Source organism: Podarcis muralis, chromosome 15, assembly GCF_964188315.1.
Source record: "Podarcis muralis chromosome 15, rPodMur119.hap1.1, whole genome shotgun sequence".
Taxonomy (NCBI): Eukaryota; Metazoa; Chordata; class Lepidosauria; order Squamata; family Lacertidae; genus Podarcis; species Podarcis muralis.
Genome location: NC_135669.1, coordinates 39,452,507 through 39,477,236, shown reverse-complemented (window position 1 = coordinate 39,477,236; position 24,730 = coordinate 39,452,507). Strand labels below are relative to the sequence as shown.

The following is a 24,730-nucleotide window of genomic DNA, read 5'->3' as shown; positions in this document are numbered from 1 at the left end:
CCCCCCCCCCCTTCTACAAGATGGGCTGCCTTCCCACTCTTGGTCTAGTGTCCACTCAATCCGCCGGAGCGTCTCTTCGCAAGCAGGAGAAGTCCCTAACTCCCCAAGGGTTTGAGACTCATCGGCTCCCCCCACCTGGTTTAGCCGGCCAGGGTGTGTCCGCTGTCACACGCAGACAGCTTCTAGGAGCCACACGTGAGAGCCAAGTACAGGGTGGGGACCAAAGATGCACAGACGACCCCAGGAGAAGCATTGACGTATAATACCTTAAATTTTATTATTACACTACCAGAGGTACTACCTCTCCCCTAGCTCCCCATACAGCCCAATACCGTTAGTCCTATTATTATTATTATTATTATTATTATTATTATTATTATTATTACTGCTACCATTACTAGGATTTAACAAAAACGGAATATGATTATTATTTATTACTTCTACCACTACTGATTTTATAATGAATTGATTTTATCTGTTGTTAGCCGCTCTGAGCCCGGCTTTGGCTGGGGAGGACGGGATATAAATAAAATTTTATTATTTTTATTATTACTATTATTACTACTACTACGATTTACAGCAACCACCACACCAATCCACAGCACGCGCACACAGGGGATGGGGGTTACAAACTGAAAGGCAGCAAGAATCCCCCAAAGAACAGCTTAAAAACAATGCAAGAGAGAGAAAATCATTCTCTCCCGCCTGCACTGGGGCTTAATCAGTGCGTACGACACAGGACTGCTCAGCCATTGCAATCGAGTGCGATCCTGTTTCGAATGGATGCAGGAGCAGGAGGCGCGGCCTATCGATGGGATCGGCTGCTCTGCTGGCCCGGCCTGGTCCTAGATCCCCGCCGGCCAGGAAGGAGACGCACGTGGAAGTTTTTCCCCAGCCGAGATCGAGCAGCAGCGTCCGCCATGCAAAGTCCCGGTTGCTCCCGCGTGTGCGTCGTGTGCGGGGAAGGCGGGCGGGGCGGCGCCAAGTACCGCTGCCCGGGCTGCCGGGAGAGATAGTAAGTAGCGGGCCGGTGCAAGCAGCGCCCCCCCCCGGGAGCCCTTTGGTGGGCTCCGGTTATTTAGGGACGGAAGGCACTCTGTGTATACTCAGAGGTGGCTCTGCGGGACTGTGTCTGTGCTCAGAGGCGCGGAACGTAGGGCTCGGGGGTGGGGAGCTCAATTTTTCTCGCGAAAGTGTGTATGGGGTTACAGCCCCGAGGGTGAAAGAGATCCTGTGTTCGCTTGGGTTGTGTGGGCAGTTACACCCCAGTGGTGGTTTAAAGTGTTGGACGAGGCCCTGGGAGCCCAGGGTGCAAATCCCCACTTAGCAATGAAACTCCCTTGGGAACACATCCACAATTTTAAAGCGCATGACTCCCCCATCCGACCCGGAAGAATTACTAGCTCATTGTTGATCGAGCTAATGTGCGGTTCTTACTTAAAATCAATCCCCAAGGCAAATAAAAGGTAAGTGAACAGCAAAGATGAGAAATATCTGTTCCATAATTAAAGAAGTGGAATTCCGTGTACACTTCTGGCCCCCTCACGTAAAAAAAAAAAAAAAGGAGGGGGGGAGTTGTGGAAAGTTCAGAAAAGGGCAACCAAAACGAACAAGGGGATGGAGACCCTCCCTTAGGAGCAAAAGTTACAGTATTTGGGACTTTTTAGGTGGTAAAAAAAGGCAAGTAAGAGGTGACACAGTAGTCACTTACAAAATTATGCATGGCATGGAGAAAATGGCTGGAGAAATTCCCCCTCTCCTTTCATAACACTAGAGCTTGTGGATGGTCTGGGTAGCTGAATGTTGGAAGAGTCAGGGCAGATAAAAGATAGGACTTCTTTGCACAGCAAGTAGAAGTCACTCCCACAATGGCCATCAGCTTGGATGGCTTTGAAAGAGGATTGAACAAATTCACAGAGGATGGGGATATTTATGGCAATGGAAAGTTACCAAAGTGATGTACAATAAAATAAACATAAAATATCAATGATGACAAACTAAAGCCACTGAAACCATTTCTGCCATTATGCAGAGACGTTACAGCTGAGAAATGGTTTATATATGAAGGAGACCGATTTTGTGGTCCTGCTCACTGCCCATTATGCACTGACCTGCTGTTACACCATGAAGGAGTTGCAAATGTTTGGTTTTAACACACATAGTTATCTTACTATTGTTGATGTTGCAAAATTTTCTGGAGTAGCCAACATGGTGCACTCCAGATGTTGCAGACTTCAACTCCCATCAGCCCTGTTTTGCCATGGGAGTGCAAAACATCCAGAAGGCAACAAGTTGGCCACTCCTGCATGTCGTATTATTTTATGTAGCATAAACCAATTTTTGAGGAAGGGCAATCCATATAAATAATGAGTCATGTATTGTGCAGTGGTAAAATAAGGAACCTTTGTGGTGTAATTGTGGTGTCAGGTTTAAGACTTGAGAGACCTGGGTTCAAATCCCCCCTCAGCTATGAAGCTCACTGGGTGACTTTGGGCAGGTCACACTTTTTTCATCCTGATCTATCTCACAGGTTTGTTGTGAGGATAAAAGGGTTGGGAGGGGAGATAAACACCATATAGCCTGGCCTTGAACTCCTTGGGATAGAAATAAATGTCTCCACTTAAAAAACTTCTCTTTGTTGTTGCAGTTGTTCAGTGTCCTGCTGCAAGAAACATAAAGGTAGGATTATATATTTTTAAATAATGACTAGGCTTCCTTGAGTAATTCGCTCTACAAGTGTGGGTTATAGTGGACTTTTGTGATGTACCATACTTCGTGACAGATGGCTACTTTTTGGTCACAACAATCCCAATGTTCAGGCTGTGAGTGTCGTTGCATTTTTAGCCAAAATGGCCTCCCCCATGCACAAGAAAAGTGATGGTGGACTTAAAAGCCTGAGGTTTTCAGAAATACCAATAATATCCCAAAACCTTAGTTTGGGTGGTGGTGATGTAATAGAGCCTGGGAATTTGAAGGTGCTGCCAGAAGAGAGGTCCACATTGCCTCTAACCGCCGGCAAATCTGGAATTATACTTGATAATCTGATGACATTTGTTATTTTAACCCATGTGCAACTGTACTCATTCTATTGCTTTCCATATTTAAATTTTTGTCTGTTGTTATAATTGTTCTCTCTGTTTTATATATATTATAAAATGGTGGGGCGGGAAAAATATATGGTGGGGGCAATCTTAACCAAAAAGAATGGCCTCAACCTCTCGCTTCCCTTGGCTTGGGTGTAATGAGATGTGTTTGGCGTTTGAACAGAACAATGTGCACCCAAAGCAGAGCCGCGTCCACAGCCTACAAGTCAAGAAACTTCCCAGAGGACGGCATCCATGAACAATGAAGGTATGTGACCCTTTCCAGCTCGCTTGCGAAAACAAACAGGCTTTTAATTGGCATTGATAGTTGGGGGGTCGTACTGAGGGAAGAGAAACAGTTGAGTCAGAGCATCATAAGGACCCTTCTTGATCAGACTAAAGTTTCTTCTAGGACAGTATCCCATTTTCCCACTGTGGCTGAGTGGCAGGTGACAAAGGCACCATAGACTGATTGGGTACTAGCCCTGGCACTTTTGCTGGCACTACAGTAATTTATTTCTGCTTTTTTCTCAGGACGTTCTTGGTCAGTGGATGACATTTTGACAGAAGATGATGAGGACGATAAGGTGCCCCTGCAGAAACTTCGGCTCTTGGGTAAGTTTTCCAGTGGAAAATATTGTTAACTTTTCCTGTAAAACAGGGAGAGCTTGTGGCTCTCTTGGTACTTTTGGACTACAACACCCATCATCCTAACCACCCGCTTGCTGTGGCTGGTGGGAGCAGCAGTCCCAGTGGCCATCTGGAGGGTGACTAGTTGGTTATTCCTACTATAAAGAAATTCCTATGTGTGAATTGAAGCAATTGGTTCTTACATGAGCAGATGACTCTGAGACTGTTATTTTATGGGTAGGGGGACATCACTGCTTTAAGAATCCATTGTCTGATTTCATGCCCAAAGTTCCTGAATAGCAGGCATGGGACCCTCCCAGATGTTGTTGTCTATCTGTCCTTGACTGTGGGTGGGTGGGACTGATGAGACTTGGGACCACAGCTCCCCCCATAAGCCTTTGCCCAGTATTTACTGCTAAAATAAAATAATAATACATAGAAAGTGCAGATTAAAAAACAATCAAAATTACAAGGCTTAGGAGCAGTACAAAAGGTGTATTTTTTAAAGAGGGCAGATAATGTAGAAAAATGAAAGCAACAAGGCACATCATGAAAACTAAATGATGCAGTTTGTTGGGGGGAGAGTTTGTATACCTGAATTTGACATATTAGAAATGAAATACCACCAAACAACATAGAAATGTTCTGTATCTTACCCTTAGGGATTAGTAATTTGCACGTTGTTTCCTCCGCAATAGCCAAATTCCACACATGGGGGGGGGGGCAGGGTGAGAGGTTTAAGTACTGTAGTGTCTCTACTTTCTAGGCCAAATAAGGCAATATTGTCTGCTCCTGACAATGGCTCTTCAGGTTCTTGGGGCAGAAAGTGGTTTTCCCCATCATCTCTTACCTTAAGGTTGGGGAACCTACGGCCCTCCAGAAGTGTCTGACCATTGGCCCTTGCTGGCTGTGGCTGATGGGAGGCCAAAGAACAGCAGGATGGAGACAGGTTCTCAGGCCCTGTGTTATTTCATCTGGAGATGCTGGGGACTGAACCTGGGGCTTTCTGGATGCAAAGCCAGCACTCTACCCCCTGAGCTCCAGTTCTTCTCCAAAGATGGGCACCAGTCGCCAAGGATCTTCCCACCCTCCTTCTTGGAGTCATCTCCCTCTTTTTCCGAAACAGGGGAATCTGAAGAACTCAAAGGCCTCCTCCTCAACCCCCACCTTGGCCAGCTGCTTCTCACTGTCGACCAGGCCAAAGACAAGAGCGCCATCCTGAAGACATACATGCAGGAGCCCCTCTTTGTGGAGTTTGCAGACTGTTGCCTGAGGATTGTTGAGCCTCCCGAGAAGGAGAACGCACGCCCAGAGTGATTTTTGTGTGTGCGGAGCAGGTAGACGATGCCCCTCTCTGGATGGGGAACCTTGTTATTTGCAAGGATGGAGGAAGGGCTTCTCTTGTGGCTAACCCCTGGAGCACCATAAGCTATAATTCATAGCCCTCTTTCCTAGGGAGGGCATGCCATTCCCCCGGTAACCATGGGCCCTAGATTTGGGGGGGGGGGGATTAAGTGCTTGCACACGCTGCCTTTTCTGTGTTCCAAAAGTAGCCTCTCCAACCACCTTTGATTATCTTCAGGCTGTAAAGAGAGTTCAGGTTTGGACTAGGAGCAAGAGCCAAGTTTCCCACTTCCCTTGCAATAGCATCTTGATCTTACATTGGATGGGAATCAAATGCAATTGCATCTAAAGTTACTTTGCCCTATTGATTTCTGTGAGACTTCCTTGGGGTGAACCTCTCCCCTGGTTTTGCTCCCATTAGTTCTGAAGCCACTGACAGAAGCAGGCTGGAGAAACAAACACAGCAACTTATTTCATAATCATGGACGTTTTTATTGAGTCTTCATTTGTAGAAAATGGCCTGTAAGTACGAAACTGATCCCTGTGTCTAATCCTAAGGAGTGTACTTATACACTGGATCTTATTTTCCTGTCTGAGCAGTTTGGAATTCTGCTTACTGAAATTTTGAAATGACTGAGCCCATAAACTTTGTCTTGCCCCAGAGTAGATTTGCCCACCTGGTGTCCACCAGATGTTTTGGATTGCAGAAGCCCATCTCCCCTAGCCAGCATAGCTACATGCCAGCTGGGGTGAATGGGAGCTGTGGTCCAATATAGTTGGAGAGAACCCAGTTGGCAAAGGCGACAATTATTTTTTTTAAAAAGTCCCAAAGCAACAGTAGGTTTGCTTCCCTCTCCCTGAGAGAACAACCACCCTTTATTACAATAAAGAAAGTTTAAAAACGTTGTTTAAAACAGACGTTTTCACAATACTTTAAAAAAGTTACCTTTGGTTTATAACTCAAGATAGTAGTTCACAGTGTGATTTTCCTGAGGTGTGGACTTGAATTCTAAACCCCAGTTGGTTTAGAGATTTTGGTTCCAGCTCCTGATTATATAAATTGGAGTAAGATAATTGACGTTTAAACTAATCTGGTGAATAGGTTGCTCACATGCCATTTTAATTTTATTTTTACTGGACAGGAAGCTAGTAGCCTACACAGCTGCAGAGGAGGAAATAGTAAAAAATAAAAAATTAAAGCTTTTGCTTAAGCAGGCTTGTGGTAAGATCAGGGAGGTGAATTCCACCTCCACAAGTCTGCTGAGGAAACAGCTTCATTTCCTCTGTGGCTAGAACGGCCCTGAGGGCTGGGCAAATGAGGGTTGCCAGTCTGCTTGCTCGCCTGCATGGAGTTCCAGATCACCTGTGGTGACCAGGCAAGTTGCTAAATGCAAGGCTGGGTGAAGTGAAGTCTCTCTCTCTGGCAGGTGTTGATGTAAGCTGCTCAGCTTTTGTGCATGGACACAAGGCCCCCTTGGTCCCCAGAGAAGTGTGTGTATGAGGTACAGCCTGTCCTCCTGTATTTTGAAAGGGTGGATGGAACACGTATGTCGCAGAGAAATTGTGTGATAGGATCTCCCCCTGACATCATATGTGTATAGTGCTTGCAGTAATGGGGAGGTGTGCCTTCCCCAGAGAATTTCCCTGTGACCTTCCACCAAGAGATGCCACATGACAGTCCGAACCATTTTTGAGGAAACGGTATCCTAAATGCAGTGGGAGAGATGCAGCTTGATGAAGGTTCTTGTTGAGTGAAAAAGCATAAAAAGTGCAGTAAATAGTATATAAAAGCACGTAGAAGTCAGTTCTCAAGCTGAAAGGAGCTTGTAGTTGTCGAGGAGAATCTGGTTGAAGCCGGTCATGGTGCAGTTGTGGGTGTGCGGCCTGGTGTCTGCGTAAAGAAGCGGAGATTTCCTGCAGTGGAACTTGATCGAGCCCTAGGAGGAGAAATGGGTTACCCTGGTGAGCCATGTCCAGGCACATGCGCAGCACTGAACCAGGCGGACCAATGGTCTGACTTGGATGTTTCAGGGCAGAGTTTGGCATCAGGCTTCAGAGTTGTGCCTTTTTATTATTACATATGTTTTGTGGTTTTCTAACTGGCACTGACTCTGAAAGCGTTCTGTCCACCTCCCTTCCACTTAAAGCAACTATGCAACATGGGAGACAGTAACCAACCAGATTTTTTGGGGGGAGGGGGGTGTTAGTCGTATGGTCCTTACCTGTGGGAGGGCTCTGATGGAGGTGACCCCTTGTGTGCGCTGCTTGGTCTCTGCCTTGTGATGGTTGTTCTGCTGCAGCACTTGGAGGCAGGCCAGGAGGGCGAGGTCTCTCTGAAAAGCACCCAGTGTCACCGGGCCGCTTGAAAGGACCAGCCCAAGAGGCCAGAACTGGATTGCTGCATTTAGGGGGCATGGCTTTTCCAACTTGCTATGGGTCTCGCTCAATGAAACCGTTGCCCTAAGGCTGGAGGAGAGGGGGCTTCCTTCTAAGTCATCCAACTCCTCTGCGGCCAGGACATCCATCTTGGCCTGCGGAAAGACAGAAAGTATTTAAAACTTTTTGGAAAAAATGGGGGGAAAGCAGTGTCTCAGAAAGCAGAAATCTGTGTTGGTGCTATTTTTTCTGTAGTGTAACTGCAGCCTCATTTCCAGCTTTCCAACAAGCTGCTGGGAAGACTTTGATCTCTTACCTTCCATTTTTTCCAGGTCCGTTTTATAACCCTGACAGCTTTCCGTAGCCTCTGGAAATGTTTCCTGGCCAACCACGAGCGAACAGCTGAGAAAGAAAGACATTGCATTATGGGAGTGTAAGGAACAGCAGGAAAGGACCTGATACCAAGTGTCCATGCAGCCTAATATTGTCTGCTCTAACTGTCCAGGGTCTCGGGCAGAAAGAAGGCTCCATCCCATCCCTTGCTACTTGATCCTTCCAAATGGAGATTGAACCTGCAACCTCCTCATGCAAAGCAAGTGCTCTCCCACTGAGCTGAGTCCCCTCTCTAAAATGTACATAGATAAGTGGACAAACAGTCTGACTGGGTAGAAGGCTTTCTAACCTAGGGGTGGAGAACCATTGGCCTAGGGTCTGAATACAGCCCTCCAGGTCTCTCTTCTCTCCTCAGGTCACACATTCTCTCTCTAGACCACACCCCTCACCAGGCTGCTTGCCTGGCTCCTCCTTAAGGCTTTTTGCCTGGCTGGGATGTGTCCTTGAAATCTGACCATACCGCTTTTGCTGGTCTGGCCAGAGGATAGAAGTGTATGCATTCACAAAGCCCAGAACAAGGTAGGTCCAGGGCACCTTAGAGACCTCCTGAACCTTTCTATCCCAGCTCGATCATTGAGATAATCTGCAGGAGCTTAGTTGGTCATTTCCCTCATTTGACAACATCAAGAAACCCAAGTTTTTAGTGTCATTGGCCCAGTCCTGTGGAACACTCTGCCAACAGAGATTCAGCCAAGCACCTTCTGGGCCAGCTTTTAAACGCCTGCTGAAAACTTTTGTTTCGCCAGGCTTATGCAGGCAATTAAGAAGACCTCTGCACAACAGTTAGCTGATCTTTGATTTTGTGTATAATTGTTGTAAACCATTCTTTTGTGCTTTTTATGAACATCTGTATATGAATATTTTAAAAAATATGAAATAGCACAGTGCCATGGTAAAATTTGCCTTTATTGCTGAGGGCATGTGGCCCTCAGAAGGGAATGTAACCCCTTGGCCTGAAAAAGGTTCCCTGTCCCTGAGCTAACCCAGGTAAACCCGCCTGCTCACCTGACTGGATGACTGTGGCCGACGCTCTCTCTTGAGCCAGCTTCCTCCTCTTAAACCTTCGCCAGCAGCACTGGATGCAGAAAGCTTTGTCAGCTAAGACTCTGGCTCGCCCCACTTCGAGGAGCTCTAGCTACAGAAGAGAAAAATAATAAGTCCGTTAGTTGGAGCCACATGCAATCAGGCTTCATGCATATCTGGCCTTTGGACTGCCCCCAAACAAAGGATTTTATTTTATTTTTAAAGAGACTGATTTAACCTCCGAGGTGAGAAGAGTTTCAGAGTCCAGGGGAGGAAGGAGATAATTGAAACCTTTCATCGTGGGCAGATGCCCTGTTCTAAGTACAAGTAAGCAAACTTACCTAAGTGGAGATGCAGTGTGGTGTAATGGTTAGAGCAGAGGCAGCTAGCCTTTTCCAGGCAGACCCTTTGGAGGCCACATGCCAAGGTAGGCATGATAAGAACTGCAGTTCTCAATGCTAACTTCTAAAACACTTTCTTACCAGCTATTCTACACTATTTAAAATAATTTATATTACTGAACAAAAATTTGGCACCATAACAGTGGACATATGGGAGGAGTCACTGAATTTTTTAAAAAAACTATTTATAAACACATTTTGAGGATGGCTTGGGGTGGGGAAGAGTACAGCCTGCAGGTGAGTGAACCTTGGTTGAAAGTGTTGGATTAGGATTTATTTCACTTTAAAAAAATGTATTTGGTACATTCCTAACCAAACTCTTTGGGCAGACACAAGAAAAACAAACCAAACATTGGCTCATTCCTGTTTTTAAATGAAAACCAAGGCTACATTCACACAATACATTTAACATGACACAGCCATGGCTCCCTCAAGGAATTCTGGTTTGCTAAGGGTGGTTATGAGACCCCATTCCCCTGGTCTCCAGCGTTCCCTGAGAGGAGGGACTGATTGTTAAACCACTCTGGCACTGCAGCTCTGCGAGGGGAATGGGGTTTATCTTGACAACTCTCAGCACCCCTAACTAATGGCAGCTCCCAGAATTCTTTGGGGGGAGCCATGCCTGCTTAAAGTGGCATTATAGCACTTTAGAACCATTGACATATGGTGTGATTTGCAGGAAATGGAATTCTATTTCTGATGAGGGTGAGGATGACTCCATGGCAAAGAACCCACTGAAAGTGTCCCCCTTACCGTGGAGTTCGTCATAAATACTTTGGTTTTTCCACAATATACTGGCACAATACAGGGTTGGTTCTCTGTAGGCTTGAGGGGAGGGGAATCAGGGGGGCACATTTGCTGAAGGATCTCCTGGACCACAGAGCGTAAAGCATCGCTTTTGTCCTCTGCAGAAGACGCCGTCATCAAACCTGTTAGAAAAGAAAGGGGAGTATTTTATAGTGTATTATTTTACTGCAAGAATCATAGAAATTGTATTATTGGTTTTATTTTGAGGGAGGGAATGAGGGTGACTTTAGCTTTTAAACACCTGATTTTTATTGGTAATTTTAATATATGTTTTAATATTTCATGTAAACCGCTAAGAGTTTTTGGGATGAATTGGCAAACACATTTTGTAGAAATAAAAATAAAGACAAAAACATGGCCGACCACTTAAGACATGGTTGGCTTGCCACATACAGCTTGGCCTAACCTCATGAGAGACCTGACCCTGTGCTTACCTCCGCTGGCTAGCCTGGTCTGCTAAAGCAAACAGAGAAAGAGAGATGCGGTTCGTTGCTTGAAAGGAGAAACAGCCCCGTAGAGAGAAAAGCGGGTTTTTGCAAGAGCAGCAGAAGAATCCAGGGTGGAGCTGGAGAGACGAAAAAGTGTAGTTGGAAGGGTATTGGATTCATGCACAGAAGAAGAAAATAAAGTAGCAGTATCCCTTACATAAAAGCAGGTTTCTGACAATGCCATTTTGACATCAAGAAAAATTCCATTCTGCCACTTGTATAAAATTTTGGCTTGTGTAAGATCATAAGGAGAGCCTGCTGGACCAGGCGAAAGGTCAACTAGATGCCCACAGGGAACCTGGGTGCAAGAGTGCTCTTCCCAACTCCTGATTCCCAGCAACCGGTCTATAGAGGCACGCTGCCTCTGATGGGAGGGAGACTACAGTTGCATCGTTGCCAGTGAGGGGTGATAAAAATGTGCATCACAACCCACACAAGAGCTAGACATAAATACAATTTTTAAAGAATGTGAAATAAAGATTCTAAGGTTGCTTATCCACACTCAAAATGGGACATGTGCAGGAAACTTGACCCTGCACCTAAGCATTGTGCTCTTTGTTTTTAGCTGGCTCCCAGAAATAGCACCAGAAAGTCTGAAAAGAAAGACAGAGATTTAAAGGGGGGGAATTGACAGAGTCTCTTAGATGGCTTTTCAGTGCACCAAGTTGGGGAAGATCAGTTAATTTCAGACATATTTCAAATTACTAAGGAAAGAGACTTGATTAAAGAAACACACCGTTCCCCATAACGTGCGAGAAGCCATTCTCCTGATGCGTGGTGTTTGACTTTTGCTTTGGTGATCTCCTCAGCACTTTATAACGCTCCATGAAGCTTTCAAAGGAAATCCTGCCAGGTCAAAGGGAAGGGAGAGAGAAAAAAAATCAGTTCAAAGCATTGTTGATTAAACAAGTGGAGCCCGAGGCATCCTGAACACAACTCCCACTGCTTAGCCTCTCCTACGCTAAACATGCCCACATTTCACTGGATGCCAAGACTGAACGCTCCACCTCCCCATCTGTTCTGAACAGAAGAGAAGTGCTAAGAGTTTCTATCTGAGCAAAAGTGGTAGTAGCCTTTCCACACAATGATGGGGTGGGGGCATGCCCCTCTCTTTTTCTACTTTAATTTTAGATGTGGCAGCCCAAGGTTGCGTCCTAGACTGACCTCCCTATCTACTTGCAATCTACTTGTTTTATGGCGCGATGGGACATTGTAGTGTGGTTGTTGCCAGCAATCAGCCTGAATTTGTACAATCTACTCCCCCACCCTAAAGGAAGGGAGAGGGAATCCAGATGAACATGGGCAAATCTGTGTTCCCTGAAATACAAAAACAAGGGGGAAATGCAACTCTGGACAGCCTTACCGAATTGGAAAGCCTGCAGCGCTGATGTTGACAGCTTCCACGATGCCACACGCCTCCAGCTGCTGCAGAACCTGACAAAATAGGATGATGTTTAAAGGCAGGGTTGAGAGCTGGTGCCCATTCTAGTGTCTTTAAATTAAAGGCCAGAGCTATGAATAAAGACGTCCCTGGTTCAAATGTCACCTGCGGAACAGGTACTTATGTGGCCTCAGCACTGAGCTTGCCCCCCCCCCCCAGCCAGCTTCGGAAGTTCAATTCTTAGCGCATTACCTCGTCCTTTCGGAAAAGAGCTGCCTGGCAATCTGCGTTGGGCTTGATGCACCGGATGTAGTGTGGGGTGGTGCTGTGCAGGATCTCCATCAGCTTCTCGAGAGACCCCTACAGGACAAACAGAGGACAGCGTTTTGTGCTCATCATTCCCTCTATTTCTGATGCTCAGGCTGTGAGCTCTGATGCCTAGGGAGGTAAAATGATGCTGCATATGCCCAAGTGTAGGGACGGGAGAGAAATTTGTTTCCGTTCGTGCTTAAAGGCCAATTCAACTAGTTCGCACTTTCTGTGCGGAGTGAAACACAACCATCCTTTGAAATGCACACGCTTCTCAATTTTGCTCTGGAGTTCTCCAGTCAAACGTTCATATGTTAGGGTGGAGTGTGCATAAAAATGCAGACGTTAGTAAAAAATAATATAGACAAATGCATTGTTTAGGGGAAATGACATAGCCAAAATGTGTCCATTAAGAGAAAGTCGCACCATGACACCGATGACATTTAAAAAGATAAGTATATATTGCAAACTGATGTGGAAATGCAGAGAGCTGAATTTAAGATATGAAAAAACAAGAGAATCTTGTCCGAATTCCTAAAGGGCCACTGCTAGCCAATGTAGCCAATACTGAGCTAGGTGGACCAGTGGGTCTGACTCAGCGTAATGCAGCCTTTTATGTTTCTAATTCCCTGACATGGTGAGTGTTGTTGGCACTCTGGGCACACACAAACACATACCCAATTCGTGCAGAGGAACAGTGAGTCTGATCCTGCATGGCGCGAGCTTGCAACCTAGCAAACTGCCTAGAATCCTCAGCAAGACGAAGCTCTATGACAGGATGCTTGGGAAACAAGGCCCAGTGGGAAACTGGTTCCCAGCCGCTGGGCATTTTGGAAACATCTAATCTAACATTACTGACGATTGTTCTGTGTACACAATGACCATTTGTTCTGAGAATCCCAGGTTTTATTCTGTTTAACAAACACTAGCTTCTAGCCCTCACTGTTGTACAGAAAAGTGTGGAAGAAGAAAAACAAACAGCAGCTTTGAAGGTACTTAGCTTTAAAAAAGGTATAAATATGGGGCAAACCTTGAATTTGGAGACTACTGTAACCACCACAGGTTTCATCTGAGTCCTGATCTCGTTTGTGCTTGTTTTTTGGCTTGTGGTTTCCACAGGAAACAATTTCTGAAGCAAAGAATCCTGGGACAGCTGTAGCAACAGAACCAGTTCTGGGGGGACGGGGTCCTTTTTTGAGGGCAGGGAAGAGAAGACAAGGAGCATGCAACTGTTATTATTTTCTGAGGGAAAACTGTATGAAACATTTATAGGGAGCAGGAAGAAATATTATAGTTAGGACAACATATTTGCAAACAACTTGGGAGAAACTGGATAGAGAATACTTCCAACTTAACAAAATACTGCGATTTAAGGTAACATCCTGGACCAGGAGGCAATAACTGGGAGGCGATTTGGCACCCAAAGAGCTCTTTGCGCATACCCAGAGGTGTTGCGCAAAACCCAGAGGTTTTGTTATTTCTGCAGCAGGGTCCCTGCCTCCAATGCCTTAGAGCCACCCAAAAAGCCTGAAAGAAGCTTTATTGCTCCTGAGAATAATTCTTCTCACACCTGGGCTGATTGGAGCCTATCAGAGTGAAAGGTGGTGAGTCGGCCACTGAAGACGAGCTCCTTCTCAGAAGAACATCAAGGAGCAGCTGTTCTATATGCTCCAAAGCTAAACATTTAGGAACACTGGAAACACAAGGTGCCTCAGTTTCAAGAGAACAGTGTGCAAGTTCTGTTATGTAAAATGGAACTTCAAGAAACACACACATTAAGGCACTCCAAAAGAAGGCATTGGAGCACTCCAAATCATTTGCCCATGTTTGTGTGCAGAAAGCTGTAGAAATAGCTGAAAGACAATACATGGAGATCTGCAGTGATCATTGCAATGCATCCCTAATTATTATTATTATCCCTAATTATTGTGCAATTATAAGTTTAGTGCATAATCTTAGAAGGGTTTTTTAAAAACAAATTGCAGAAGGGGGCATGGCTGTGACTATCACAAAGGGGCCCTGCGCATCTGAATTGGCCACTGGGGAAACCCAGCCAGATGGATGGGGTATAAATAATAAATTGTTGTTGCTGCTGCTGTTACACTACTGAGTGTACCTTGTTCTTTTCCACCATTCCTTCCACCTGATAGCGGACATCCCCAGCGTAATGGGAGACAATGAAGTTGGGCTCCTTACTAAACCGGTCCCTGCTAACACACCGGTTATCAGACAAAGCCACGTCAATCCGGGTTTGAAGCTGGCTGGTGTTGGAGGGTCTGTTGAGGCGGCATTCCTAAAAGAGGGAGAGAAAGCAAGAATGGGGAAAATTGGACTGACAGAAGTGGGGAGGGGATGCCAAGTTAATTTTAATTGACACCATGGAGAGCAGCTCTATCAGTAAAGTAAGTGTTTGCCATTGTGGGTAAATCAAGCCTCCAACTACAAAGGCATTACCTCTCTTGAGTATTAGATCTGAGTGTCGGACTAAGACCTGGAGACCAGGGTTCAATTATTATTATTATGATTTGTATCCCATCTTTTCCCCAGACCAGGACTCAAGGTGGCTTACACAAATTAAAACACACAGATAAAATACAAAAGCTGGAAACATGTAAAAGATACCATATTTTTTGCTCTATAAGACTTTTTCCCTCCTAAAAAGTAAGGGGGAATGTGTGTGCGTCTTATGGAGCGACTGCAGGCTGTGCAGCTATCCCAGAAGCCAGAACAGCAAGAGGGATTGCTGTTTCACTGTGCAGCAATCCTTCTTGCTGTTCTGGCTTCTGAGATTCAGAATATTTTTTTTCTTGTTTTCCTCCTCCAAAAACTAGGTGCGTCTTGTGGTCTCTGGTGCGTCTTATAGAGCGGAAAATACGGCAATTGTCACAAAGTGATTATAATAATAATAAAAAACTAATCTATTAAAATACAGATAAAGGTTCAAATCTCCACTCAGCCATGAAGTTCACTGGATGATTTTCAATGTTGTTGTTTTTAACTGATCACTCTTCCTGCTGGGATGTCAAATGTTTTTTGTGACCCACTCCACCCAAATTGTGTCCCTTAAAGCATTAACCTTTCTTGTTTTGCAAAACCCACCTCTTACACTTTGGTCCCCGGAGCGTCTACCATCGGTCAACGTTGTCCTTGTTCCGAAAAAGGCTAACCACCCATGTTCAAGACAAAATCTCTTACTCTCCAGTAAATAGGAGACTATGCTGCCTTTGTGAAAAAGTTCCCTTTATTACAGATGTTCAGGGTGTGAGTGCTAATGCTTATCAGCCAATGGGGAGCTGAAATATTACTATCCATGCACAAGATGGAAGGTTACTGTTTTTGTTTGTTACTATGGTATGCATTTTTGTGTTTTATATTGTAAACTGCCCTGCGATCATAGGATGAAGGGCAGTATAGAAAGTTTAGTTCATAGGATGAAGGGCAGTATAGAAAGTTTAGTTAGTTAGTGAGTGAGTGAGTTAGTAAATGACTGAATGAATGAAGCCTGCAGGCTTGGGCTAGGGAAGCAGGAGGTTGGCAGAAGCACAAGAAATAAATAAATTTGCTTCTCCCTAATACTAGTCCAATAAACATTCTAACCACTATACCACACAGTCTTGGCTATATATATCCAAAGGCCTAATCCATGGATGTCAGCACTTTCAGAAAGCCAGGAATGACTAGTGGTTTCAAAGCAGGCCCAAATCACTGGAAACTGAGTGGTCAGGACCCACCTCGTTGAGCAGAGAGAAGATGCTGACTGGACTGCCTTCAATTACGTCCAGGCAGCACTGGTTGTCCTGGTAGTTGATGAAAGACCACTCCAGGCCTTCTGCAGCATACTCTTCCTGGGGAAACAGAAGGACGAGGAGGAGGTGGGGCCACTCACAGCATGTTGCCCAAGCGCCCCCCCCCCAATGGTGGAACTGGGTGTTGCAAAACAGCCTCGTGGGAGAACCCGAACATGAGCATTACCTGCTGGGCTTTGAGGAAATGGCCTACAAAATGCTGCTGCAGTTTCTCGTTGGCATAGTTGATGCACAGCTGCTCCAGGTGGTTGTCCGGAAAAGATTCGAAGCCGTAAACATCCAACAGACCTGGAAGTTGGGGTGGGAGACAAGGCTGCTGATCCAGCAATCTGGGGTGCTTCGATTAAGACAATGTCCTGCCCTCCCCCGCTCCAGGGTCGCCAATGTGGTGCCCGCGAAAAGTCTCTAGAAATATCCCCTCCAAACTCCACAGCGTACAAGAGAGGCTGTTTGCTCTTCTTGCTCAACTCCCATCTGCACTGGACTGTAGGAAGCTGTCTCATATCAAGCAAGACGATTGGTCTATATAGCTCAATAGCGTCTACACCGACTGACAGCAGCTCGCCAGGGTTTCAGGCAGGGAGTCTCTCCTAGTCTTACCTGGAGATGCTGGGGAATAAACCTGGGACAGCAGATACTCAGCCACTGAGCTGTGGGGCCCTTCCCACCAGTTGCCAGGATTGGACACCACCCGCCCACCCGTTCTGAATGGAGTAGAGGAGCATACAGCTTCTCTCTATAAGCAAGCATGGAGGTGGCTGATTGAAGTCCCTTTTCCCCCACTGATGGGGATGACTGAATTTTTTGGGCATGTTGACATCATTTTGTGGTCCTATCTCTCCTGCTCTTTTAGATGTGGCAGGCATTTTGTTTCATGGTGCATGTCCCATGGCAATAATCTTGTGACTGGTGCCCTCAAAATTCAATACTTCCTCAAAATTAAAAATTCATTATTTCCTCAAAATTCAAAATTTGCTCTGTGGCCAAAACCCCATATTGTCAGCCTTCACCCGCAAGCAAAGGTGTAGTGGGATTCATGTGACCAGTCTAGAAAGAAAGTTATTTGCAAGTTGAAAGTATTCCCCGCCTCCAACCCAACCCTGCCCTGGGTCTGAATGATTTATATCCAGGCTGCAGAATCCAGCTTTTTAAAAGCACAGAGTCTGGATTTCCTGGGTACAAGATTAATATGTTTGTGTGTGTACACAGTCCAAATAACCCTGTCGATACACCACACCCAGGAGGGATTGAAAAATGTTACCTATGAAGTTGCTCCAGACAGAAGGATCTGCATTGATGCTTCCATTGATCACGGCCACCAGCCAGTCAAATACCCTGCAACAGAAAAACACTACTGTGCCATCCCAGTTGGCTGGAGAGACGGGCACCCCGTTTGAAGCAGCTACAAAGGGAGGAGGCAGACACAGAGAAGCCTAAATGTTTGTGGCACGGATCTTGTGCAGGGCCTAATCTTCTAAAATCTGTTTCCGTATTGAGACTGAGTCTTAGGACAAGTGAAAGAATGATCCTTTCCCCACCTTGCCTCCCCAAAAGCACATATGCTTTGTGCAGAGCTAACCTGAGGAATTGCAAAGATGGGCTCAAACCAACATTTAAAGCAATGGCCCTGCAAAGGTTGTCTGATCAGACAACTCCCATCATCCCTGATCATTGGCTATTTGCTGGTTGGAGGCTGGTGGGAGTCGGGAGTCCAAAACATCTGGAAGGCCACAGGTTCCACATCAGTGATCTAAAAAATTGTGAAACTGAAAAGGTCTAAACACAAACTTGGCCAAGCTGGTTTTCATTACGAGTGAGAGTTGCTCTGACTGAGTTGGGGAATATCTGCGTTGCAGGGTTCCAGCCAATCAGCCTTCCCCTTTTCCAGACACTCCATTCCATTCCGTTCTCCACCCATAACACACGGCTTTCTATTTCCGCCCAACTCGCACTCAACACTCCGTGGCTACTGAGCATGCTCATGAGCACTCCAATAGCTCCCTCTTGTTTCTCAGTGGCCCCACTCTGCCACAATCCTGTTGGCACATACCACCCAACTTCAGTATGAGTTGACATGGGTGCCTCCTTAATTTTTTAAAAAAATAAGTCTTGATTTAAAAGGTTTTAAATATATGTTTCAGATATGCTTGATGGTTGCTTTGGACAGGGTCTCCATAGAAGGAAGGGGTCTAGGTCTATTGAGTCAGAGGTGGGAAATCCTCCTTCAGCCAGAGGCGGAAGTCCCGGGTTGGCGACCTCCCACAGGCCACAGGCCAGTGGTGCGCAGGACCAGAGCAAACATGGATGGAAAGAAAATGTTATGTCTGAAAAGTAGGCTAGTTTCTACACGCACTCCTCTATCCCCCCTCCAGACAAGCAAAGAGGCACCATCAAGTTTCAGGGACACATCTCAGCCATGCCAATCATTTAAAGGGGGGGTATGAAGTTGGTGAGGGGTGTGGCTGGGAAGGAGGAGTGGCCCACAGAGAGCTCTGAGGGCCACAGAAAGTGCCCTGGAGGTTGCAATTGGCTCCCAGGCCTGAGGTTCCCCACTCCTGAATCAAGTAAACAGAATCATTATCATTGTCTTGCAGTTAAAACCACCTGGAGACTAGTGCAATGCAGCAAATAAGGCACTGGGCTTGGAATGTGAAAGCCAAACCAGACCCAGATCTGCCGCACAGGTTATATTCTCCTCCGCAGGCTTGCCTACCTCACAGGAGTGTTACCAGGACAGAATAGGCTGCTCCTTTTCTTTTGGGGGAGAACAAAAGGCAAGGAAAGTCAAAGAGAGAGGGTGACACAGAAGCAGCACCTGAAACAAGGTCCAGAGCACTTACTTGGCATAGACGACCTTGGCCAGACAGTCCCTTCTCGTCCCACATTCAACCTTGGGGCAAGCCTTCTTGAATACCTGCCGCTGCTTCCCAGCCGTTATCGTCCGGATCCGCAGCGTTTCCAGCAACTGCTCTACGGGCACCTTTAATAATCTGGAAGCAGTCTTTGCAAATCCTGGGTTTGGAAGATTTTTATTTTTTAAGGTTCTGTGGCTATTTAAAAAAAAGATTCCCACTTAATCTCGCAGTTTGTCCTTGGTTTACCACTCATTCTTTTCTGGGAGCACGACAACTCAAAAGTTCACACACAACGTTAAGCCAAACCACACTTTAGTGATTTCCCCTCTAAATACCCGCATGATGCTCTCTGTCCAAGCCATGGTTTGGAAGTTTATTAGTGTGAACGAGGCTGCTGTAATTCTTGCCTACCATCCTGGGAACTTGGGTTGAAAGCTGTTCTAAAAATATAATGAATAATAAAACCGATTTGGTCAGGGATCAGAGGGATCATGGCGACTCACCTGTGGCGCTGTCGTCCAGTTCACAAGGCTGCGACTCGTCCTCAGCCTCAGAGAACTGGATGTTTCCCAGGTGGAGAAGACCTGCTAATATCTGGGGAAAAAAGAAAGAGACGAGATGCTTCAGGGGTGGGAGAACACTTTGGGCCACATAGACTATTCAAGTTAGCTAGGAGCCAGCACTCCAAACGTCCCTGCAGAATCTAGATAGGAAGTCATCAATGTTCACCCTGCCAACAATTTAAGCCAGAGGTAGGGAACCTTTTTCACCTCAAGGTCTGTATTCCCTTGTGGGCAACTTTCTGTTTTGTTTTGTTTTAATAATAATTTTTATTCATTTTTCAAACACATAATAAAAAACAAACACAACACAAAACAGAAACATACAAAACATTTAAACATGTGTAATTTCATACTCTTAATTTCATGCACCTTCTTTCGCCCGACTTCCCCATACCTCCCTTTCGCTGCATCCTTATTTTACAATTTTTTAGCAACCCTTTGGTCAATTTATCTGTTTAATTCCCTTTCATTGAGTTTTCTTTAATTTGTTAGTTACAGCTGTAATTCTCTGCTTCTTACCCCTTGACATCTTAACACTCCTCCATTTTACAACAGTTTTTAAGATACATTTTAAATTTCTTCCAATCCTCTTCCACTGTCTCTTTCCCCTGGTCGCGGATTCTGCCAGTCATCTCTGCCAGTCCCATAAAGTCAGTCACCTTTGTCTGCCATTCTTCCAGAGTAGGTAGTTCTTGCATCTTCCAATACTTTGCCAGAAGAATTCTTGCTGCTGTGGTAGCGTACATAAAAAAGGTCCTGTCCTTCTTTGACACCAATTGGCCAACCATGCCCAGGAGAAAAGCCTCAGGTTTCTTAGGAAAAGTCCACTTAAGGACTTTCTTAATTTCATTATAGATCATTTCCCAAAAGGCTTTAATCCTCGGGCAGGTCCACCAAAGGTGGTAAAAAGTACCTTCAGTCTCATTACATTTCCAACATTTGTTATTGGGCAAATGGTAAATTTTTGCAAGCTTGACTGGGGTCATGTACCACCTGCAGATCATTTTCATTATGTTTTCTTTTAAGGCATTGCATGCCGTAAATTTAACACCGGTGGTCCATAACTGTTCCCAGTCTGCAAACATAATGTCATGACCGATATCTTGTGCCCATTTAATCATAGCTGATTTCACCGTTTCATCCTGTGTATTCCATTTCAACAGCAAATTATACATTCTTGACAGGTTCTTAGTATTGGGTTCTAACAATTCTATTTCTAGTTTTGACCTCTCCTTCTGAAATCCTATTTTCCTGTCCTGTTTAAATGTCTCATTTATCTGATGGTAATGCAACCAATCTCGAACTTTGGACTTTAATTTCTCATAACTCTGAAGTTTAACCTTTTCACCATCATGTTCTAAAATTTCACAATATTTTGGCCATTTAGAGTCCATATTAAGTTTTTTCACCTCCTTAGCTTCCATTGGTGACAACCACCTGGGAGTTTTACTTTCCAACAAATCTTTATATCGGATCCAAACATTGTATAATGCTTTTCTAACAATATGGTTTTTAAACCCTTTATGCACCTTTGCCTTGTCATACCATAAGTATGCATGCCAACCGAAGCTATTATCATACCCTTCCAGATCCAAAATGTCTGTGTTCTCAAGAAGTAGCCAGTGTTTCAACCAGCAGAAAGCTGCCGATTCATAATAGAGTCTTAAGTCCGGCAGGGCAAACCCCCTCTATCTTTTGCATCAGTTAAAATCTTAAATTGTATTCTGGGCTTTTTGCCCTGCCAGACAAATTTTGATATGTCTTTCTGCCACCTCTTGAAACAATCCATCTTGTCCAAAATCTGCAAAGTCTGAAATAAAAATAACATTCTAGGCAATACATTCATCTTAATAGTGGCAATTCGGCCTAACAAGGAAAGTCTCAACCTTGACCATATTTCTAGATCTTTCTTTACTTCTGACCAACATTTTTCATAATTGTCTTTAAACAAGTTCACATTCTTAGATGTTAAGTTTACCCCTAGGTATTTCACTTTTTTCGTTATTTCCAAACCTGTTTCAGTCTGGAATCTCTCTCTTTCCTCCCTTGTTAAATTTTTTTCCAGCACTTTCGTTTTCTGTTTGTTCAATTTAAATCCTGCTACTTGACCAAATATCTCAATTAGTTCTAGTACTCTTTTAGTACTAGTGTCTGGCTGTTGCAAGGTCAATACTAAGTCATCTGCAAATGCTCTTAGTTTGTAGTGTCTGACTCCGACCTGAACTCCTTTAACCAACTGGTCCCTTCTAATCATGTTTAACAAAACCTCCAGGACTGATATAAAGAGCAAAAGGGATATTGGGCATCCCTGTCGTGTACCTTTTTCTATGGATATTTCTTCCGTTACCACATTGTTTACAATTAACTTTGCTTTTTGTTTAGAATATATTGCACCTATACCGTTTTCAAAACCTTGGCCTACCCCCATCCCTTGGAGATTCTTCTTCATAAAGCTCCAGCAGATGTTATCAAAGGCTTTCTCCGCGTCCACAAAAATTAAAACAGCTTTCCTATTAATGTCCACTTCTAACAGTTCCAAAATGTCTATAATGTTCCTCACATTATCTGACATATGTCTCCCTGGAAGAAAGCCAGTTTGGTCCTTATGAATCTCCCCTACCAACACTCTCTTCAGTCTTTTTGCCAAAATGTCTGCAAAAATTTTATAATCCACATTAAGTAAAGATATAGGGCGGTAGTTTTTAACCTGGTTCTTTTCAGTCTCTGTTTTCGGTATAAGTGAGATGAAAGCCTCTTTCAGGTGCCTTTTTCCCCTCCAAAATTTCGTTGCAAACTTCCTTCAATGGTTGTATTAACCATTCCTTCAGCGCTTTGTAGTATCTGGCAGTCAAACCATCTGGTCCTGGTGATTTTCCCAATTGCATATTCTGAATGACACCCTCTATTTCTTGTTCTGTTACTCTCTCATTCAGGATCATTTTACTTTGTTCTGAAATTTTTGGTAGTCCATATTTTTTGATAAATTCTTCTATTTCTTGTTCGTTAACTGGCCCTTGTACATACAATTTCTTAAAGAAACTTTGAAAACAATTACTTATCTCATTAGGTTTGTGGATAATCTTTCCATCCATTTCTAGACTTGTCACAGTGTTCAATTTCTGCCTCTTTTTCAATTGCCATGCCAGAAGTTTCCCACATTTATCTGCTGATTCAAATGTCTTTTGTCTCATTTGCTTTATTTTCCATTCTATTTCTTGATTCATCAGTTCCATGTATTGCATCTGATAATACTTTATTTCTCTCAGAATCTCATGAGACTTTGGTTTAGACCTCAATTTCTTTTCTCCTTCTTTCATTTTTTCTAAGATCTTTTCTTTGTGGGCAACTTTCTGAAGGCTACATACCACTGGTGAGTGTGGCCAGAGACATGCCACTCTCCATCCTCCTTCCAGGCATTAAGAAGAGGCATTATCATAGTAAAGCCACTAGCAGGGGCACAGATCTGTGTTTCAACCAACCTTGAAAACATTATTCTGCGTGTAGCAGTCAATGCCCAGATGCAACATCGCCTCTCGTGTCACCTCAAAGGAGTCCTCTGTGGAAGAGAGAGAGACCCTCAAATTAGAGAAAGAGATGGTGCGTCTCTTAAGAGTATGATCCCCATTGGGAAGAAAGTTGTGAAATGGTGCTCCTGGTGGAGCAATGACTGGGCGGAGCAATGACTGCAAAATTTCTCTTTGTATAGTAGGTTAGTTTCTACACACATTCACACACACACCTCTCTAGCTCCCATCCAGGCAAGAATGTGGTAATAGTAACAACATCTTGAGGACCACAAGTTTCTAGTCCTCAACTCAGCAGCAGTTGCAACCCTCCTGACAGATAACCACCCAGCCTTTCCTTAATAGAGAGCCTACATTTATTTAAGCTTATTCTTAAACTTCCCCACTGCTTCCCCTAAAGCAGCTGAGGTTCCTTTTACGATATATGGTCCCAAAGCAACACCTTCTAGAGTCTTTTCAGGATTTGGAAGCCAGCAGAATTTTGCCCCTTCAGCGATATCCCACTGCAGTCGTTCTTCATGACTGGCACCTTTTGCAATCTGGAAAGGAAGAGTAAACAGTTCAGGCAATTCTCCTCAAAGCAAGCAATGGTAGCATAACCAGCAAATTATATACGTGTGCGTGTAGAGAATGTAGGGAACAGTAAAATGAGGCAAGAAAAGGGAATCACTCTTTCACATTAGATTTAAAAGCAATGGCACAATATGACATCATGCCAAAACCACGGTTTGGAGCCAAAACCGTGGTGGTTGTAGCCAAGCCTGTTCTACTCAGAATAGACTTGTTGAAATGAATGGACTTAAGTTAGTCATGCCCATTAGTTTCAATGGGTTTACTCCGAGTAGAAGTCAGATACAACCCATGGTTTCCAAAGTGCACAACAGCCAAACAATGGATTTTGAGCAGCATGTCTGCTTTCATATTTTAAAATTTGTAGCTTATATTAAGAAAGGGGAAAGTTTTCATACAAACAAAAGAAAGTAACGAAAAGTATTACAATCATATGTAACATAAAATCTAGCTGAAGACATAACAATTACAATATTTTCCATGCAAAGAGGCATTTGCCTAAACTAAGGAACTTGCATACAGATTTGCCAATTTAAAAAAATGAAGGGATTAAGGAATGAGGAGTTAACACCATTGTTTTCTTTACTCCCCAATTACTAGTAATATACAGAAATATAAATAACATACGTCTGCCTAAACTTACTTTCACAAAACCCACACCTTGGAATAAACAGGAGGGACCACACAGAATCCATCCCTAGAATCGCCAGACAGGGCAGGGAGAGATCCCTGCCTGAAACCCCGGAGTGCTGCTGCCACCCGGTGTAGACAGTACTGAGCTAGATGGACCAATGATCTGACCTGGTATGAAGGCTGCTTCCTGTGTTAATTAACTGACATCAAATTATTTCAGGGGATTTGCTCTTTGTGTTCAGTTAATTTTGTAATACTTATTAACTTTAAGTTATCGATTTAGGGACCCTCAAAGGAGCAAAAGCTAGATACTAACTGTGCATTCCCCTGCACATAAACATACAAAAAGGAAAGGTCATGTATTTGAAATAATAACAACAAAAAACACTGAGGGCACAAACCTGGTAGAAGATATGAAAGTTCCTTTCACAGGGGGCTTGGTAGGCAACCCTTGTTTTCTCCAGCAGGAAAGTCTGGATGGAAGCACTTGTTAGATGCTGAGACCTGGAGAAAAATGCTTGGAAATCATTTTTCTTTATATTTC

General features: G+C 44.4%; 2 protein-coding genes across 5 annotated transcripts in view; one reads left to right on the top strand and one right to left on the bottom strand.

The window, feature by feature from the left end:
• Window positions 1-764: 764 nt before the first annotated feature.
• ZNHIT3 (zinc finger HIT-type containing 3) lies at window positions 765-8,711 on the top strand. 2 transcript variants are annotated; one of them, XM_028708581.2, is made up of 6 exons: window positions 765-1,015; window positions 2,648-2,679; window positions 3,268-3,351; window positions 3,618-3,698; window positions 4,840-5,050; window positions 7,766-8,711. In XM_028708581.2, exons 1-5 carry the CDS (start codon window positions 780-782, stop codon window positions 5,028-5,030), a joined length of 624 nt encoding a protein of 207 aa, XP_028564414.2. In that variant the 5' UTR covers window positions 765-779; the 3' UTR covers window positions 5,031-5,050; window positions 7,766-8,711. The 2 variants fall into 2 exon arrangements, with proteins under 2 accessions (XP_028564414.2, XP_028564415.2); XM_028708582.2 differs by lacking the exon at window positions 765-1,015 and adding an exon at window positions 1,203-1,466.
• MYO19 (myosin XIX) overlaps window positions 5,526-24,730 on the bottom strand; it is a 29,367-nt gene continuing 10,162 nt past the window's right edge. For 2 of the 3 annotated variants that reach the window (XM_028708565.2, XM_028708564.2), the window contains 18 exons: window positions 24,588-24,690; window positions 23,426-23,522; window positions 22,939-23,015; window positions 19,400-19,490; window positions 18,882-19,053; window positions 17,303-17,376; window positions 16,208-16,329; window positions 15,967-16,080; window positions 14,352-14,528; window positions 13,266-13,424; window positions 12,179-12,286; window positions 11,909-11,979; window positions 11,282-11,391; window positions 10,004-10,179; window positions 8,832-8,961; window positions 7,750-7,835; window positions 7,280-7,588; window positions 5,526-6,994 (listed from right to left, as the gene is read on the bottom strand). In XM_028708565.2, the coding sequence (XP_028564398.2) occupies window positions 6,866-6,994; window positions 7,280-7,588; window positions 7,750-7,835; window positions 8,832-8,961; window positions 10,004-10,179; window positions 11,282-11,391; window positions 11,909-11,979; window positions 12,179-12,286; window positions 13,266-13,424; window positions 14,352-14,528; window positions 15,967-16,080; window positions 16,208-16,329; window positions 17,303-17,376; window positions 18,882-19,053; window positions 19,400-19,490; window positions 22,939-23,015; window positions 23,426-23,522; window positions 24,588-24,690 (2,305 nt within the window). In that variant the 3' untranslated portion in view covers window positions 5,526-6,865. Of the gene's footprint in view, window positions 6,995-7,279; window positions 7,589-7,749; window positions 7,836-8,831; window positions 8,962-10,003; window positions 10,180-10,491; window positions 10,623-11,281; window positions 11,392-11,908; window positions 11,980-12,178; window positions 12,287-13,265; window positions 13,425-14,351; window positions 14,529-15,966; window positions 16,081-16,207; window positions 16,330-17,302; window positions 17,377-18,881; window positions 19,054-19,399; window positions 19,491-22,938; window positions 23,016-23,425; window positions 23,523-24,587; window positions 24,691-24,730 lie in introns of those variants that run through there. The other variant, XM_077919562.1, reaches the window with a different exon arrangement.

Bases quoted from the DNA above. Each gene is read 5' to 3' on its own strand.
- ZNHIT3 (XM_028708581.2), top strand. From the start codon at position 780: ATGGATGCAGGAGCAGGAGGCGCGGCCTATCGATGGGATCGGCTGCTC. The intron at 3,352-3,617 runs GTATGTGACCCT...CTTTTTTCTCAG, and splicing joins GGCATCCATGAACAATGAAG to GACGTTCTTGGTCAGTGGAT. The intron at 3,699-4,839 runs GTAAGTTTTCCA...TTTCCGAAACAG, and splicing joins GCAGAAACTTCGGCTCTTGG to GGGAATCTGAAGAACTCAAA.